Raw genomic sequence first — 16976 nt, 5'->3', positions numbered from 1 at the left:
ATACTTAAAGCAGCCAAGACAGTTTTATCTTAATAGACCATAACGAACACTGTCAAAAGCTATGATCGTTTATGGTCAATACTCGATGCCTAGTTAAGGAGAGCAGTAAGACTAGGCTGAATGTTACTCTGTCGTGCAGGGCAGATTTCATGTTATGCAGTCAGTAATTCCTTCGTAAAATTTCTTCTGTGTCCATATGTAGTAATTTAACATGTGCAGTTGCATGCTAAAAACCTCTTTGGGATCTTATGGTAGACTGTGAGTTACAAGTGTGAAACACCATGCTCGTGTGACTGCCGGTGCTGATATTCTTATGTCAGATGCATGTAGATTTGTCAGCTCCCCTCACTAGCGCATATGCATGCTTGCTTACACAACCTAGATGACTCTTAAAGGACTTCCTGCAAAAAAAAAACAAAGTAAAGGATTGCAGTTCTAGACAGATTTGGGGTGTTTTAATGGCCTGATGTTAATGCTAGACCAATTTTATTATAAGGATTCAGAGAAGAATATTGTGGAGGAAGCAGGAGCATTTAGTTCGGTGTGCAATTTGTAGATCAGTTTAAACATTTTCAGCATGAAGAAAAACTTTATTTTAAATCTCTGAAATATGTTTCAAACTGAGTGAAAAAAATCCTTGTCTCTAAATTGGAGAGACATGGATTTGATGGATGGACAGCTTGGTGGATAAGGATTTGGCTGGATGGTAGCACTCAGTTGCTGTCAATGGCTCAATGTCCAAGTGGAGACCAGTGAGTGGCATTCCTCAGGGGTCAATTTTGGGACTGGTGCTGTTTGACAAGCTGGAGGGAAGGGATGCCATCCAGAGGGACCTTGACAGGCTCTAGAGGTGGGCCCGTGTGAACCTCAGGAAGTTCAATAAGGCCAAGTGCAAGGTCCTGCACATGGCTTGCCTAGAGAAGCTGTGGATGCCCCATCCCTGGCAGTGTTCAAGGCCAGGTTGGACGGGGCTTTGAGCAACCTGGTCTAGTGAAAGGTGTCCCTGCCCATGGCAGGGGGGGTGGAACTAGATGATCTTTAAGGTCCCTTGCAACACAAACCATTCTATGATAAAAGTGTTTTTGTCCCTTAGTGGCTCTGTACATGATCTGCACAAGTGTTTGCGAAGACAGTAATAGGGCGAAGGGAAATGGATGCTAATAAATCAATTGGCACTGTCAGTTCACTGTTTAATGTTCTCTAGAATACATAAGATTTATCACTGAGGAATTGTAGAATAATGGTAGTGTATGGAAACAAAGTCCACCAGGGAGATGTACTACATCATTCGGATTTAGCGTTGCCATCTGCTTAATAGCACTGAGATGACTACAGAGGTACTTATGATCAACCATTCATAGCAGTGACAGATGCTGCAGAGAGTTAACATGCCAGAGAATGAGGTTTGTTACTAAAATTCAGATTATGTGATAAGGTTGCTGAGAAAGGGGGCTGGGTTTGTTACCTCTCCAACGGCATTAAAGGTTTACTGTGTGCTTTTAAGTTTACAATCAAGAGAGAATGGCCAACACAGTTACTATAGTACAAAAAAATGTGGAGAACCCATCTGTCTGCTTCATGGCACTCAGAAGTTTCAAATAACATCTTTAGGCTTGTCTGCTAGTATTTAAAACTGGATACTTTTCCTGAAAAAAACCACCCTGCTTTTATCTAGCTTTATTGGTTTTTTACCTACAACAGAGATCAGCAGTCTCAACTATAAAAGGAATAGTTTGTATAACTATATGCCTGTGTCTGTTTGGGGGCAAAAATAAGTCATTCATGTAGTAGTGTAGTCATTTTGTGTTTAATTAGAATCTGTAATTTAAAAGCTGGATTAGGTTTTCAGTCTTGGTGATCTCACCTTCACTCCGTTGCAGGAGAAACTAATCTAAATATCAAAGGTGGGAAATATTAGGACTTAAGGTAATTGCTACCATGTCAAATTATACCAAAATATGATGCATTCAAATACCTGTAAGTTGCCTGTAAACCTTAGAGCATCCAGTCAAGCTAATCTGACTTGAGGGAATTGACAAATTCTCTTTAGTATACCTAGGTTAATTCAGTGTCTCTAGTTCACTCTCTTTATTAGTTAATGTGTTGGGAAATGAGAAGTACATGCTGCAACTTTATTTTAAATTATTCATCTAAAAGCATAAAAAGATAACTGCCCATGTGGTAATTTCTAAGCATGCTGAAACCCCGGTGTTACGAATGCCATGCGGTGAGGCCTTGTTCTTTACTGTTCGTTTCAATAGTGGCTAATTCAAGACACAAAATTTCTTTAAAGTAGGGCAGACTATGCAAAAGACCCCGTGGTTTAAAAGGTTTGAGGAAATTTGTGGTTTGTAGCTTGTGGTAGTTACTTAAGGACTAAGTAACTGCATATTAGGTTGAAAAGAGGACTAAAAAAACCACCTTGAAAATCTGGCAGTGGCCGTTGTTCAACTGATGCCTGAATAATACAGTTAAATTGGTTTGCCAAAATCCTTCAAATATCTAAATCCCTGATTTTGTACCACTCCAGAGGCACCTTAGTTTTGACAGAAGCTGACTCCTAGTATGTAGTTCTTGGCAAGACCCTTCTGCTTTCCACTAGGAACTCAATTTTCATGTGTATTCTGAAACTCTGCTTCCTACATACAAAAAGATGACGACGTTGCTATTTAAGAGGAGGATTTCCATAAAGAGCTGAGCGTATGGATTTGAAATTGGCTTGCGGAGGTGTTGCTATTGGTATTTGAAAGTTAATTGCTAACATTTTGTTTGTGATGCTCAGTGTTTTAAATTTACATTGTTAAGTTTGTCAGCAATCATGCATTTCCAGGGCGTATAAATATGCATTATATGCAAAACAGTGTCTGTTACTGTAGCTTTTCAAGATGTAATTCTCTGGATTTTAATGCTAGTAGCTGTTTGTATTTCATCTCTGACTTATAAATCAAATCAATCCACAGCAGTTTGATTTCTGGGGATAGTGCAAATGGCTAGTATTTTGCAATTGTTGCTTATGAACACCTGGTATGTATGAGCTTATTGGAGGCTAGTTCTGTGCAAATAAAGCCTCAAAAGCATCATCATAAACAAGATAATGTATCTTTTTAACTGAAAATCCCTGCCATGTGGTTTTCTGCTTAATTTTTATGCTCATATTATTGGAAGAGATTATTTTCTGCAGTTTTTCAGATCTAGTTATTCAGGTTTAGGTAGATCACTTTCTATTTTTGTTACCTGTTGAAATGTGATAAGGTAAAATATTCAATAGCACAAAAAGTTTTATTTGAGTCTAGTATACATGCATGAATTTTTTTAAAATTGGTTTACAGAAGTCTGGTCTGAAACCCCAGTAAACAGGAATAAGACTAAGGCAATTCAAGTGTAATAATGGAAAAAACTTATCTTTAAAGGTAAGATTAATCTTAACACAAGTATATCACATGCTGCACTCGTAAAATTGGAAAAGGTTTTTAGAATCCTCGTCATGTTGACATTAAGAATTACTTTTAATTTTTACTAATTACACTTAGTAAAATACTTTTTAGATGCAAAAAAATTTGATTTTCTTCATGGCTTTGCTATTAAACTTAATTATGACTGTGCCTCAATGTTTAGAAAACAAGTGAAAATGCATTTTAAAGTAAATTTAGAGATCTGTTGGAGAAAACTTAGAGGTGTTATAGTAGTACAAAAAGTATAACATGAAATTTTAAATATTTGAGGAATCCAATAAAGGAATTATTTCATAAAATTAGATTATTCATTTGTGTGATTGGTTTAACTTTACTTAGGTGATTTTACAGCATTTTAAACTGGGTGCTTGAATTACCACAATATAGTTATAAGAGGTGGAGTATTTGGTAGGATTTAGGATTTTTTTCCTTGACTGATTACACAGGTGAAAACAAGAGAAATGGATAGGTCTAAGATCTTTTAAGAAGTCCTTAATATAAAGAAACTCATTAATAGTGAATATTTTTGAAATATTAAATGCTGTATTGTAGTTACGGTAACTTGGGAATTAGTCATAGTTTAAAAATATCTTAATCATATGAGGGCTTCAAATTATAGTATGTTTTTGAAAAAAGGTACTTTAAGCTTGGATGATGGAGGTAACAAAGAAGGAGAGTACCCAGTTGCTAGACCTCAGCAGGATGCTGCAGCAGTGCTGCTAGATACATATTGTCTTTGGAGACAGAACTTGGATAATCAGGCTTCCAAATATTTGAAATTGAGATTGCTATTCATTTAGACATAACTTTTCAAATGTCTTACATGATAAACTTCCTACCGGTTTCATTAAGAGATACCATGATAAGGAAGAGAGACTACATAGTCTCTTCATGACTAGAGAAAGGACATCAGAAATTCACACTTGCAGTAGGCAGTGAAGAATATATAAGGAAGGTTTATTTTCCCTGGTGTGGGGTGGAAAAGGAACTTCACTGGAAACTCACTTTTTTGGAAGCCAATGTCTTAGTTGAATGAGAGAGGCATGAGAAATCAGGCTTTATCAGTTTAGAACATACTTCTGTCACAGAACACATTTTTGTAGATGAAAATTTGACACTGTTTTGCTGGTTGACAGTCAACGTACTATGTCTGCTTACTAGCAGTAATTGAAAAGAGCAGTTTTTGCTCTTGGACTATCCTGTAGTATTTGCTTTGCTTTCAAGGAAAGAAGAATCTTGCTTCTTTCCATTGGTGAGGAGATACCTATTTAATTGGGCAACTTTAGAAAAGGGAGATGGTTGCAGAACTTTAAATTGATCTTATTTGTTTCTCCTGCTTGCATTTTATTTTAAAGAAATACTGGGAGCTGTAAATTGTACTTGTAAGCACAATTTTGGCATCATTCACTTGATAGATGATGAAAAATACAGTTTAATAACTATCAGAATTTGAGGTTTATCGTGCTGTAATTGTCAGGTGCAATGTGCTTGGAACATACAAGTTGATAAAAGTAGTAGAGCCCACAAAGCCCAACAAAAAAAGTCTTAGCAGTTAAGTGGATTGAATTATCTTTAACACAAGAGGAAGAGGTCTGCCTTGTTGTACTTGGAGAGGCAAGGCTTGAACCCTACCTGTGTAAGGGGCTTTAGAGGAGCACTAGAAAGACCTCAAACGTGGTAATACATTGCTTTTAAGATCTGTTAGATGCTTATGATTACGCAGCCCTGAAAACAGTTAAATATAGTCTCTTCAACCAAATACATTCCTTGATGACAATTTTATTATTTTTTAATTATAATCATATAAAACTGGGATAGAATGGTATTTTTTCTCTCTAGTGCTCTTCAATTTCAACTGAGTAAGGGTATCAAACTTACAGAAACTGAAAGTTGTACTTCAATAAATTAGAGAGACAAGAAGATATGATGTATATCTTACTGAGTAGTATTTCTAATGACAGAATGGTGACATGCTATCTGTGCAGTTTTTGTGGATGATGATGTATTAGAGGCAATGTTGTCTTGTACTCTAATATTACTTGTCACAGATTGTCTTGGATCTCTAACAACATCTTATGCAGGACTCAAGAGGGATAACCAAGAGCTAGATGGAGGAATACCCACAATTCTTCCCAGTATTGCAATGGATAGTCTAAAGATTTTGACTAATACCTGTCAGATCTTCATTATTTTCTGCTTCTTCCGCTGTCCTGAGTAGTCTCGTCTGTTTGGAGGGAAAGGGAAGAAAACGCATCCTTTTCCAATGTTAATGTTCATGTTGGTTCATATCTCTGTTCTCCATTTAGCAGTTGGAACACATTTGGTAGACGCCCGGATTGTTTAAGACTTCCAGTTTAGTTTCCTCTGATAGCAGCCTAGTTCACGTCCCCCAAACTGCTTTGCAAACCAGACAAATGGGACGTGGGGATGGCTGGGGCTTGGTTCTAATTCGCAGACCAAACCAAAATGCGGATGTTTACGCAGCCTGAATTTTTAGTTTTTTCTGCTGGTGCTTTCTTGTTTGATGTAGCAAATTTTTGACATCTTATTTCACATGTCTCATGTTTAAGAATAAATTGTTGCTGTGTTCTATTCATAGTTTCAAGTTAAATCTATAGGTCTCTGCTGCTGCCCTTCCTGAAAGGAAGCAGTGTTTGTGCTGTGTGCTTCAGTCACCTCTGACATTCATCCTTCGTGTTTGGAGAGACGGCACATGAGTGGAGTGTGTGTGTGGGGGGGAGCTGAATGAGTTCACAGACAGCAGTAACTGAACATTTCAGATGGTAAAACTGTTAGCTTTAGGGAAATGTGCAGAGTTCTGCTAGAAATATGTAGATAGACATAGTTCTGTGCCTGGTAGGTAGCACTAGAGTGCAGATGCCTCTGAGGGCATTTCACTGTTCTACAGGAGTGAAATTTATTACAATTTCCACCATAAAAAGTAATTTCTAAACGGTGATAGCTAAGGGAATCCTTGAGGGGGCACTCTGGTCATCTTTTAGTATTATAGGAAATAGATTTGCTATTTGTATTATCCATATGAGAGACAATAGGATATAATTTAAGGAAGATTGCATCATTTTTCTGTATTTTATAAAGCTTTCGCATACAGGTATCAGTTGCTTTCTGAGATCATTATCTGTTTTAGACATAAACTGAGATGCAGGGATGAGAGTATGTACCAAAGAAAGTTCTGCTAAGAAGTCGCAGAACTGGGCATTAAATAAAAATCTACCTGCAAGATGCAAGAAAACATGTGGATCTCCTTTTGTTATCCTGGTTTTAAGCTATCCTGTTGTTGGCTGGGTTACAGGATATGGAGTTCTAGTGATCCACAGAAGCATTAAGAACAGGTACTCAACTCAATATTCAAGACAATTCTGGAGACATGAGAAGCTTCATTAGAGTGATTGTTATCTTGACAATAACATTTGGGACCTTCTTCCTGTTTACTGTTGGCAGATGCTTTTGATATCAGAAGCAGCTGAGCGTGAACATCCAGTAGGAATGATAGAAGGAAGCTTGTTCTTGTAGAATAGTTCTGTTCAGATGTGATCCTATCAGTCAGGGTCTACCATATAAGACATCTTGCTAGAGATCCTCGTTTGTTCTTCCTGCTTTGCTGCTGTTCTGCGCGACCTCTGTCTAGAAGGACAAGTGTTGCTTGCAGAGCTACTCTTAGCACAAAAGGAAACCTTTGTGTTTGGAAACTTTTTTGGTCATTTTCTGAAATTGCCCTGACTTCTGTGTAAAGGGATCAGTCCCAAATTTTCTTGTACTACCAATGTGCAAAAGAGAGCAGAAATTTTTTCCCATTTTCCCTAGTAAGCATTACAAGAAGCTGAACTGGTTGCAAAGGCAGCTTTTCATCACTGAAGACTAAAAGTTTTAGTTCACTCAGTGCTTAAACCCAGTAACCAGGCTTGGTTTGGGTCTTTTCCATTAAACTAACCAGGTCTGGGCTTTTCCATTAAACTAGAAGCTTTCAATCGGAGACCTTTTACTCTCTCCTTAGTATGGCAGGGAGCCTGATTGCTACTTTTGTTTCAAACACAGAAATGGCATAATGCTATTCTAAAAGATGTCTGTATCAAATCTAAAGGGCCGTGGCAATTGCATTCATTAATCATAATGTATTTTGACTACCTTTATGCATTTTTTGGAAATACTGTAGAGCACTTGCACTGTGTAGTTGACATGGCTATTCTATTATTCTCCCAAAAATAGCCTAATGACCTATTCTGATATCTTCATGAGCGTTAAGTTGAAACTCTACCATTCTGTTACCTGTCCCAAGAGAATATCCCAACATCCCTAGACAGAATAAGCTAATAGTTAATATAGTATAAAACATAAGAGTTCCTTAAGACTTCACCACCAAGTCAAGAGCAGTTACTACCATTTGCTTTTCATAAAGATTTGTTCTTCTATTATGGTTCATCAAGATATTTTCAGAAACAATCAGCTTAGCAGAAAAGCCTGAGAAGTTCAGGTCATACTCCGCAAGACCTTTGAAGGCTTATGTTGAATACCTCTAAATTAAAGTATTTTAAGACACTTCTCACAGCACAGTGGTTCTAGAAAAATGGCAGGAAGCTTCCCAGTCTTCTGTTTTACTAGATAATAAAGGTCCTCTAAGGTTTTACTTCATCAGTGATTCAGTGCTAAAATCTGAGGTTGCTTTTCTCTGCCTCAGGCTGTTTCTTGAACAGAGAAAACAGGCATTTCCCCCTGGCCTTACTTAAACTACTTAAGCATCACTTCACACTTCCCCTAAGCATTGTAGGATTAATGCCCAGCGCTCAGCAATTAGCATTGACAAACTTAAGTTTATTGTTGTTTTTGCTAATCCTTCCATACCATTGGGTGGTTCCAAGTTTTTATGTTGACATGGAAATCAAAGCATTTTTTTCTTTGGCATCTCTGCTTCTTTCTTGTCAGCCCAAAGACATTGTGCTGGAATGGGAATACGAAAGAAGTTAAACATGAGTAGGTACAAGCAAGGGCTCTTATATGTACAAAAGATCTGTTTCATAGCTGATACTCCAATGTTGATTGCACTTGTACTGTTTACGTGACGGTTAGGAAAGTGCTTGAAAACTTGCCTGACTATGTAATGCAATTATCCATCTACAAAGTAGACACCACAGTATTGCCCCATCTGCTACTAGGGAGGAACTGCTTGCAGGCAACTGGAGAAGTAAGGAAAAATTAAGAAACAGAAATTGAATAAAATGACCTCAAGAAGACAGGTCACACTTGAAAACATACGAACTCAAAGCAGACTCCGGGTTTAGTCTTGCTGGGTTAAAAATGAAGGGATCCATGGTATGTTTTTCCCTTGTTCTGAAAGAAGGGAGGCACATGAGTCAAAGAACAAACCTGTTTTGTGGTGTTGCTCTCCTTTCTACAAGAGGAAATGAAAAGAATATGAAGAAAAGGGTTTCCCTTCCAAAATAAATCTATTAAAGGGAAATACAGAGTTTGAATAGTCCTCAGTCAGAAGGCTAAGATGCCAGAGAACATATATATAAAAAAGTATAAATGTCACGGATACTTTTAAAACAAAAGTTGACATCACACCTTCTGTCCAGAGGAAGAATTTTTTAATATAGCTAATTAATGCCTCACAATAGAATTGACCTCTACTATTTCAGTTAATGAGTTCAAATGTACAATTTACAAAGAAGTTTGATATTGCAGGTTCCTTTGACTAGGTTTCCTTTTAGTAGGTGATTGCTTTGAAAAAAATATATAGTTCCATAAGCTGTAACTTCAAACACAGTACTAGATTTTTCTATAATTATTCCCAAAAAAACCTCAAATATCTTGACTTCGGCTGTGAACTCCATAGGCTATGCAGACTGTTACAGGTGAAACAAAATCTTTTTAAATTTTTTTTTTTACCTAACTCCTTACAGCTGTCTGTATGTACCCTTTGGTCATATTCTTTAAGTTGTCTTATCTGAAGTTTTGCTTTAGTTCAACATACAGTTGAATCGAGAGTGTTGGCGTTTTCATAGAGCACAAATGAAAGCAGTCAGAGTTGAGAGTATTGAACTGCACTAGGCAACATCACTTTATAACTTGTACTTGTTGGAAAGATTATTAATTTCAAAGGGTTTGTCTGTTAATAAAGGTGGGCCATGATATACTTTCAGAACGGAAAAACCTTTTACTTACACTCATGTTTATTCATTTAGCAGTTTACATGCCGTAAAATGAGTCATTTTTTGTTTATTAGATATTTTAGGTCTATGAAATGAAACCCTGCAAAAGTCATTCTGACAGGACTGACAGATATGGGGGTAGGCCTCAGCTGCTATAGGTTTCTAAACTTGATGACAGTCTTAAAATAATCAAGTGCTGTGTGGAAGGATAGCAAATGTCAGTTTTAAGTTGTCTGTCAGAATAAAGACTGTTTTATCAGTGGCTGCTGCAGGGCAAAATTACATTATTTCTTATCTTCAAACTTTGCCCTTGTTATTCTGGGGTCCTCATCACATGGACTGACAAACCATAGGTAACATTTAGGTTATATGTTTGTGGGTCTTCATAGTGTATTCTAGTTAAGTTTTTGTTTAGGAAGCCTTATACTAGCAATAACAAATACTCACATACACTTTCTAGGTATGCATTTGCACACACCAGAACTGTATTATTTCTGGCCTGGATTATTTTGTGGGATTTAAAACTTTTTAGTTAAAAAAAAAACCCTAAACCACAAACAACCCAAACACAACAAATGATCTTTGTCTTGTGTCAGTTTAGAAGTGATTGTGATGCATTATTTTATATAAAGTTTTACCTGCTAATTCATGTTAAGGCTATAAATTGCTTTTTCTCTCTGATTTTTTTGTTAGCAATCATTCTAATGTTAGAATAATTTTGTCAATATTAGTAATTACTTGCTACTGATCACTTATTAGTGGTTTCCTTCTCACTCAGAAAATAAAGACTTGGTAGCATCAGTTTGTAGAGTATTTTCCAAGTATCGTCAGCCCTGGGTCTGCCTGTGGTTAGAAAAGGAAAGAAGCAATTAAGAGACTTGCTTTTTGATGTCCTACAAACGTGTCTAATAGATTTTTCTTCTGTCAACTTATGTAAAAGACTATACTTACCTGAAATACAAAAGCATAATGGAAAAGTAGTATGTAATAAGGCTTGTTCTTCAGTTTCCATTCAGTGGTCTTCATACAAATAGAAATGCCATTATGAAATGGAAGACTGTTTTAGGCCATGGTTACGGTATTCATACATACTTTTGAATCCTAATGACTGCAGATTCTGCATTAACTTGGTTCCTATTGTTGTTTCTTGTCTGCCTATTGAAATAGCATTTACATATATGCACATTTGTTTTGAAGACATGAACTTGTACGTGTAGAGCAACTATATAACCCTCTGATCAGCAAGTTGCTTGTCCTTTATTGCATTTTTATCAGCGAATTCAAAGATGCAAAGACAAAATATAGGCAACAGTAGGTAGTGAAAAGTTTGACAAATGAATTGGCTCAGTACTTAACACCTCATTCTTCTTTCACTGGCACTTGTAAGATCTTCAACCTTCCCATCTATAAGTATAATTTGATATTTAAAATTCTTGCATTCACAATTACACTGTGGACCAGAGGCTCAGTGATAAAAGCCATAAATGAAAGTAAATATGGTTCAGTTTCTTTTCTTATGAATAAACAGGATCTAAGCTGTCATTGTGTCACATGGATGCTTACCTTTCTACCTTAGGGCATGTCTATATCCATCAGGCTTCTTTTCAAAGGTAGAATGTGTCGTGGTAAGCATTACTTCTTAAAATGTAACTGCTTCATTTCTTGTTCTTGTTCTTCCTACTTCCCTCCTCCCGTACAGTGGAGCAGATTATTATGACTATGGCCATGGACTGAGTGAAGAAACATACGACTCTTATGGTGAGTAGCTTTGAGCTGAATGACTACAGTGGTAGAGTCTTGAAAAAATAATCAAAGAAGGATTTCCGTAAGGCAAGCTTCAGTTCCACAGTGGGTAACAGCTGTTCAGGGATTCCTGCACTGTCACAGAGCAGGTCGTTATTGAGAAAAGTATCAAAGGAGGTTTCTGTGTTAACATAGCCATGTGAAACTAAAATCAAAGAAATAAAAAACAAAAAATCTAAATCATGCTACAAGCACCCTTTTCATGACACGTTCAGAGATTTAAGGAAAAAATGGAGGTGTAGGACCTTTTTTCAGGAGCTGTTTGCAGCTGAAAGCAAAAGCTTCTAGTGTGGCACAACTGATGTTGAAACTTGGTACAAGGTAAGAATACGCGGAAGTTCTCAGCTGAATCAGGGCCTAATTGAGTTCATTTTAGACTTGCATGGTCTTTTTGTATTAGTTCATTTTCATGCATCAGTCTTGCGAAATCAAGCAGGGAGTCATTATGTAAAGGTTATGAAAGTACTTTAGGTAGCTAATAGACATGAGGGCAGTGGGTTACTCATATGGAGACAAAACAATGTGTAATGAAGCAAAAAACATATGCTAGTGGTAAAGATCACATTTTTTTAAGCTAGAAGAGTGGTAGTGACAGGTTTAATCCATAACAGATTTCTTTAATTGGAAGCATAAAGCATGTTAAAAGGCACCTTTGCTTAAGGGATAAATGTTAAATCTCTGGCTAGAGATCAGAGAAATATAATCTAGATCACTCAAATCTCAAACATTGAAGGATTCTTAGTAACTAGTGTAAAAGAGTTCTGATTCTGGGTAATGGATGCTTCAGTGATCTTAATGCTCTACTGAAAATTTTCCATGGTGTATTTCTTGGAAGTCCATTTGGAAGTGCTTCCTGCTGAAAACTAAAATGACCTCAACTAAGTTGTGATAAATGCACCTAATACGGAAGTTTACTCAATGTTGTCTGCTTAAACTAATTATTTTGCTTAAGGGGAAAGTCAGTTCATCAAAAGAGGACACTTAAAATTCCTCTGTGCCCCAGCACTTCCAATTGGTCTTGATAGATATATAGCTTAAATCTTTATTTCAGCATTAAAATAAACTGTTTGCCGTTATAAGCCTCATATTTCTAAGACGATTTCGTGAATGCAAAGCTGATGGGGGAAAAAATGTATGAAACTGCTTAATGTAGATAGAGTTGACTGATGGGGGAAAAATGTGGATTGCAGTATTTAAGGTTGAAAATATGGATTTTTCATTGCTTTTGTATTTAAAATCGGTTTTCTATTTATCAAAGCACAGCCACTCAGAATATTAAGTGATGTATTTACTCAAGTTGAGAGGAAAACTATACCTTGAAGAATGATTGTGGGATACAGCCACTGAAGTTTTTGCACGTACAAATGGTTATACACTTTATTTCTTAACTAGCTGACTCTCAAGTACATCATTAAATGCAGAGTTAGATATTAATAATCATCCTTACGGTATGTAAATAACATTAGGTGCCTTGGACTAAAATCCATAAGATTGCCAGTTACCCTGTTAAGTCTACCACTAAACCACATCCCTAAGCACCTCATCCACATGTCTTTTAAATACCTCCATGGATGGTGACTCAACCACCTCCCTGGGCAGCCTGTTCCAGTGTCTGACAACCCCTTCAGGGAAGAAATTTTTCCTAATATACAATCTGAACCTCCCCTGCTGCAACTTGAGGCCATTTCCTCTTGTCTTACCACTTGCTACATGGGAGAAGAGACCAACACCCACCTCGCCACAACCCCCTTTCAGGTAGTTGTAGAGAGCGATGAGGTCTCCTCTCAGCCTCCTCTTCTCCAGGCTGAACAACCCCAGTTCCCTCAGCTGCTCCTCATCAGACTTGTGCTCCAGACCCCTCACCAGCTTCGTCACCCTTCTCTGGACATGCTCCAGCACCTCAATGTCCTTCTTGTAGTGAGGGGCCCAAAACTGAACACAGGATTCGAGGTGCAGCCTCACCAGAGCCGAGTACAGAGGCACGATCACCTCCCTGCTCCTGCTGGCCACACCATTTCTGACACAAGCCAGGATGCCGTTGGCCTTCTTGGCCACCTGGGCACACTGCTGGCTCATCTTCAGCCGGCTGTCGACCAACACCCCCAGGTCCTTTTCCACCAGCCAGCTTTCCAGCCACTCGTCCCCAAGCCTGTAGCATTGCATGGGGTTGTTGTGACCCAAGTGTAGGACCCGGCACTTGGCCTTGTTGAACCACATACAATCGGCCTCAGCCCATCGATCCAGCCTGTCCAGATCCCTCTGCAGAGCCTTCCGACCCTTGAGCAGATCAACACTCCTGCCCGCCTTGGTGTCATCCGCAAACTTGCTGAGGGAGCACTCAATCCCCTCATCCAGATCATTGATAAAGATATTAAACAGAACTGGCCCCAGTACCGAGCCCTGGGGAGCACCACTTGTGACCGGCCGCCAACTGGTTTTAACTCTGTTCACCGCAACTCTTTGGGCCCCACCATCCAGCTGGTTTTTTCCCCAGGGAAGAGTGCACCTGTCCAAGCCATGAGCAGTCAAAAGTCAAATTCTTGCATCTCAGCCAGCTGTCTTTACTGCTAGGCTAGGGTTCTTTTCCTTGCTTAATATAAGCCTTGTTTTCTGTGTGAAGAAGCACAAGAGGTTGCTTCTCATGTATGTTATACTGTTATTAGATTCCCTTGGAACTTGCCTAAGGTACAAATTAATGCTTTCAGCCTTACACCAAATCTGAACTTGTTCCTTTTACCTCCTAGGCAAATGTTCTGTCCACCTAGATATGATATATAATCTAGGCTTTGCCGGCAACCACCTGAATTTTTGAAAATAAAGTAGCTAGAATGAGACTTCTATGAAGAGATTGAAATTGGACCCTTGACTTATGGAATTCTTATCACCGAATTTCGGATATCTATTGTCTGAGGAAGTTACCATTCAAAGAAGTACCAGGGTTCTTTGACTGTTGACTTTTTTTTTATTGACTAGAAAGACAGCTAAAGTGATGCCTATGTTTTAGATTAGCATACCTAGTCATTTGAATTCCACCCTTAGTTTCTGGATTGCATTGGGTTCACTTGGACACCTGTCTGCTTAGGGCAGGGCAATTCTCCAAAAGGAGATATAGAAGCACATACACTGTTTTCAGGTGTTTGCATTTGGGGTTTTTTGTGTTGTTTTTTTCTCTCGGGGCAGTACTCTGATTTGTTTACTTGATTAAAGTGTACCTAAGTACTGTTTCATTATACTCTGCATTTGGTCCTGTGTCTCTCTTGTAAATGTGTGGCATAGTAGGTCTGATTCTCATTAAGACAATACTTTGCTACTTTTGTTAATACTTATTACAACTAAAATGTGGTAGGATTATGAAGCATTAAATATAGCACAAGCTTTTGACAAACTTACTTTGTTGTCAAAATTCAAACAAGCAATCTCCCTTGCCCTTCTAATTTTTTATAATCTGCCTTCCTATTTTTTGCATTTTAGAGGTAGTGTATGTTTACAGTGAAGTCGAATATTGCCCTAGATTATTAGAAGCCACAAGTGTTTGTGGTGATACTTGAGGCTTTTCATTCTTGGATTGCATATTTGAATTAAGCCTAAATTGGTACTGATGCAAAGAAACTTATTTCTGAGGGTAGCTTATTTGCTTATACATAATTCATAGCCTCCATTCGTTTCATCCTGACATAATTATTTGTAGGTCTGCTACTATGGCTGGAATTTCTGTGTATTTGTAACAAGCAGGTCCAGCTGAATGCCAGAGCCCTGAATATTTTTCCATTAGCCTGTGACACTCCCTGCTGTTACGTGCTGAAAACACATTGTGGGGTAGCTCATATAGATGTGTTGTACCCAGATTTTTTGGTTCAAGTGGTAGACTTCACTTTGTGCACCTTGGGTTCAGTACCTAATATTTCACTATCTAATTCACAATTAAAGAAAAAAAAACGTACAGCATCTGATAACATTAGAAGGGCTCTAACTGTATTTTCCCTTCTTGCAGGGCAAGAAGAATGGACCAACTCAAGACACAAGGCACCTTCTGCAAGGACAACAAAAGGAGTCTACAGAGACCAGCCATATGCCAGATACTGATTGTACTGTCTGATGTTGTGAAATATCCAATCTCCACCAGTCCTGTATACTGTTCAAAGTAATTTTTTCTATGAACAATCCCTTTTTATTAAATCAAAGCGCTTAAAAATCTGAATGGATGGACTGAACTTAAAATATTTTGTTGAAAGAACAACCTGGACATAAAGATATGTAAAACAAGGAACTTTGTTATTTCCAAACTGTTTGAAAAAATAGGTGATCAAAAAAAATAACCTTTGATTAACTAGTGTTAAACAAAAAATAGGTTTACTAAATATGTTAGTCCATTCTTTTAACATAAGTGTAACCTTTTATTTTAAAGGTTTTCAACAATTTAGTTTTTAGTTTTGATTTTCAGCCATTTGCTAGTTTTTCTCTTTGCAAACATGCGTAAAAAGGGAAGCAAATTACAAATGCAAATAATGTGGTATTTTGTAACTCAAGTCTTGAAATGTTCTGTAGTGTTAAGCAAAGTTTTACCCTTGCTTGATACTAAATAAACTTTTGAAAGAAAATCAGTGTGTGTGAGATTAATTTGATGCTTTATCTTATAATAAAACTTCATAAATAGTAGTAAACAGGGAGAAATATGTTTTAACAGTGACCAGCATAAAAGGCTCATATTAAACATTGCGCTCCTTCTTTAAAAAAATGGTATAAACCTAAATGTATATATATACACTCACGGTAGATATAAATGCTGTTTAAAGTATCCAAATGGTATGGATCTGCTTGAGTGCCACTTCAAATCAAAATATTTTTTGTTAAAAATGGTTTAAAATAGCTAATGAATTTTCTGAAAAAGATGTGACTAGTTTTCATCTTGTTGAGCATTTTTTCACTAGTGCAACTTTGGAATTTTTATGAGAATTTTGGTACGTTAATGACCACCTCGCTCCGTGCTGGAAGCAATAAACAAAGCTTTTAAGACTTTCTGACTTGACTAATTGAGGTCGCTTTCGTCAGAGGCAGAGGATGTGTAACCCTTAAAACGGTCTTCATTTGCAAAGGTAAATAAATCAAATAAGATTTTAATCTCACTTAATTTATCTTAATATAACCAATAACAACAGGGAGGCTACAATTTAGAAAGTTTCATTTTAGAATGTAGGAAAGACTTTAAGGACACCTAAATTCTCATCTTAAAACGTTTAATTTGTGTTAGTAATCTAAAAAGCCTTAGCTTAGCTAGTTAAATTTGGACAAACTATTCCCTATTAAACAACTGTAAAACCTCATAACCAATAGTTTGTAATATATTATTTTTCCATAAATTCTAGTAACTTAAACATTACAAATGTTATCTAAAGCTTTTTGTTAATCATTAAGTTTCTATTAATTATAGTATGATTTACATTTGTTTTCTTTAGTTTTTATTTGAAAGTCTTTTGAAATTTAGTAAAAATATCTTTTTTCTCTTGTCAGGAAGCCCACCTCCTTGGACAGCCAAGAGAACAAAAACCTTAAT

General features: G+C 37.2%; 1 protein-coding gene across 3 annotated transcripts in view; it reads left to right on the top strand.

Annotated features, from left to right (window-relative positions):
* Nucleotides 1-15951, top strand: part of KHDRBS3 (KH RNA binding domain containing, signal transduction associated 3) — a 95680-nt gene extending 79729 nt beyond the window's left edge. For all 3 annotated transcript variants that reach the window (XM_059815414.1, XM_059815413.1, XM_059815412.1), the window contains 2 exons: nt 11322-11380; nt 15417-15951. In XM_059815414.1, coding sequence (XP_059671397.1) covers nt 11322-11380; nt 15417-15508 — 151 coding nt within the window. In that variant the 3' untranslated portion in view covers nt 15509-15951. The remainder of the gene's footprint in view (nt 1-11321; nt 11381-15416) is intronic.
* Nucleotides 15952-16976: the final 1025 nt, after the last annotated feature.

The sequence above is a fragment of the Gavia stellata genome, chromosome 3 (genome assembly GCF_030936135.1).
Source record: "Gavia stellata isolate bGavSte3 chromosome 3, bGavSte3.hap2, whole genome shotgun sequence".
Classification (NCBI taxonomy): Eukaryota; Metazoa; Chordata; class Aves; order Gaviiformes; family Gaviidae; genus Gavia; species Gavia stellata.
Note: the sequence above shows the minus strand (reverse complement) of the source record. Positions and strands in the feature narration are given on the sequence as shown.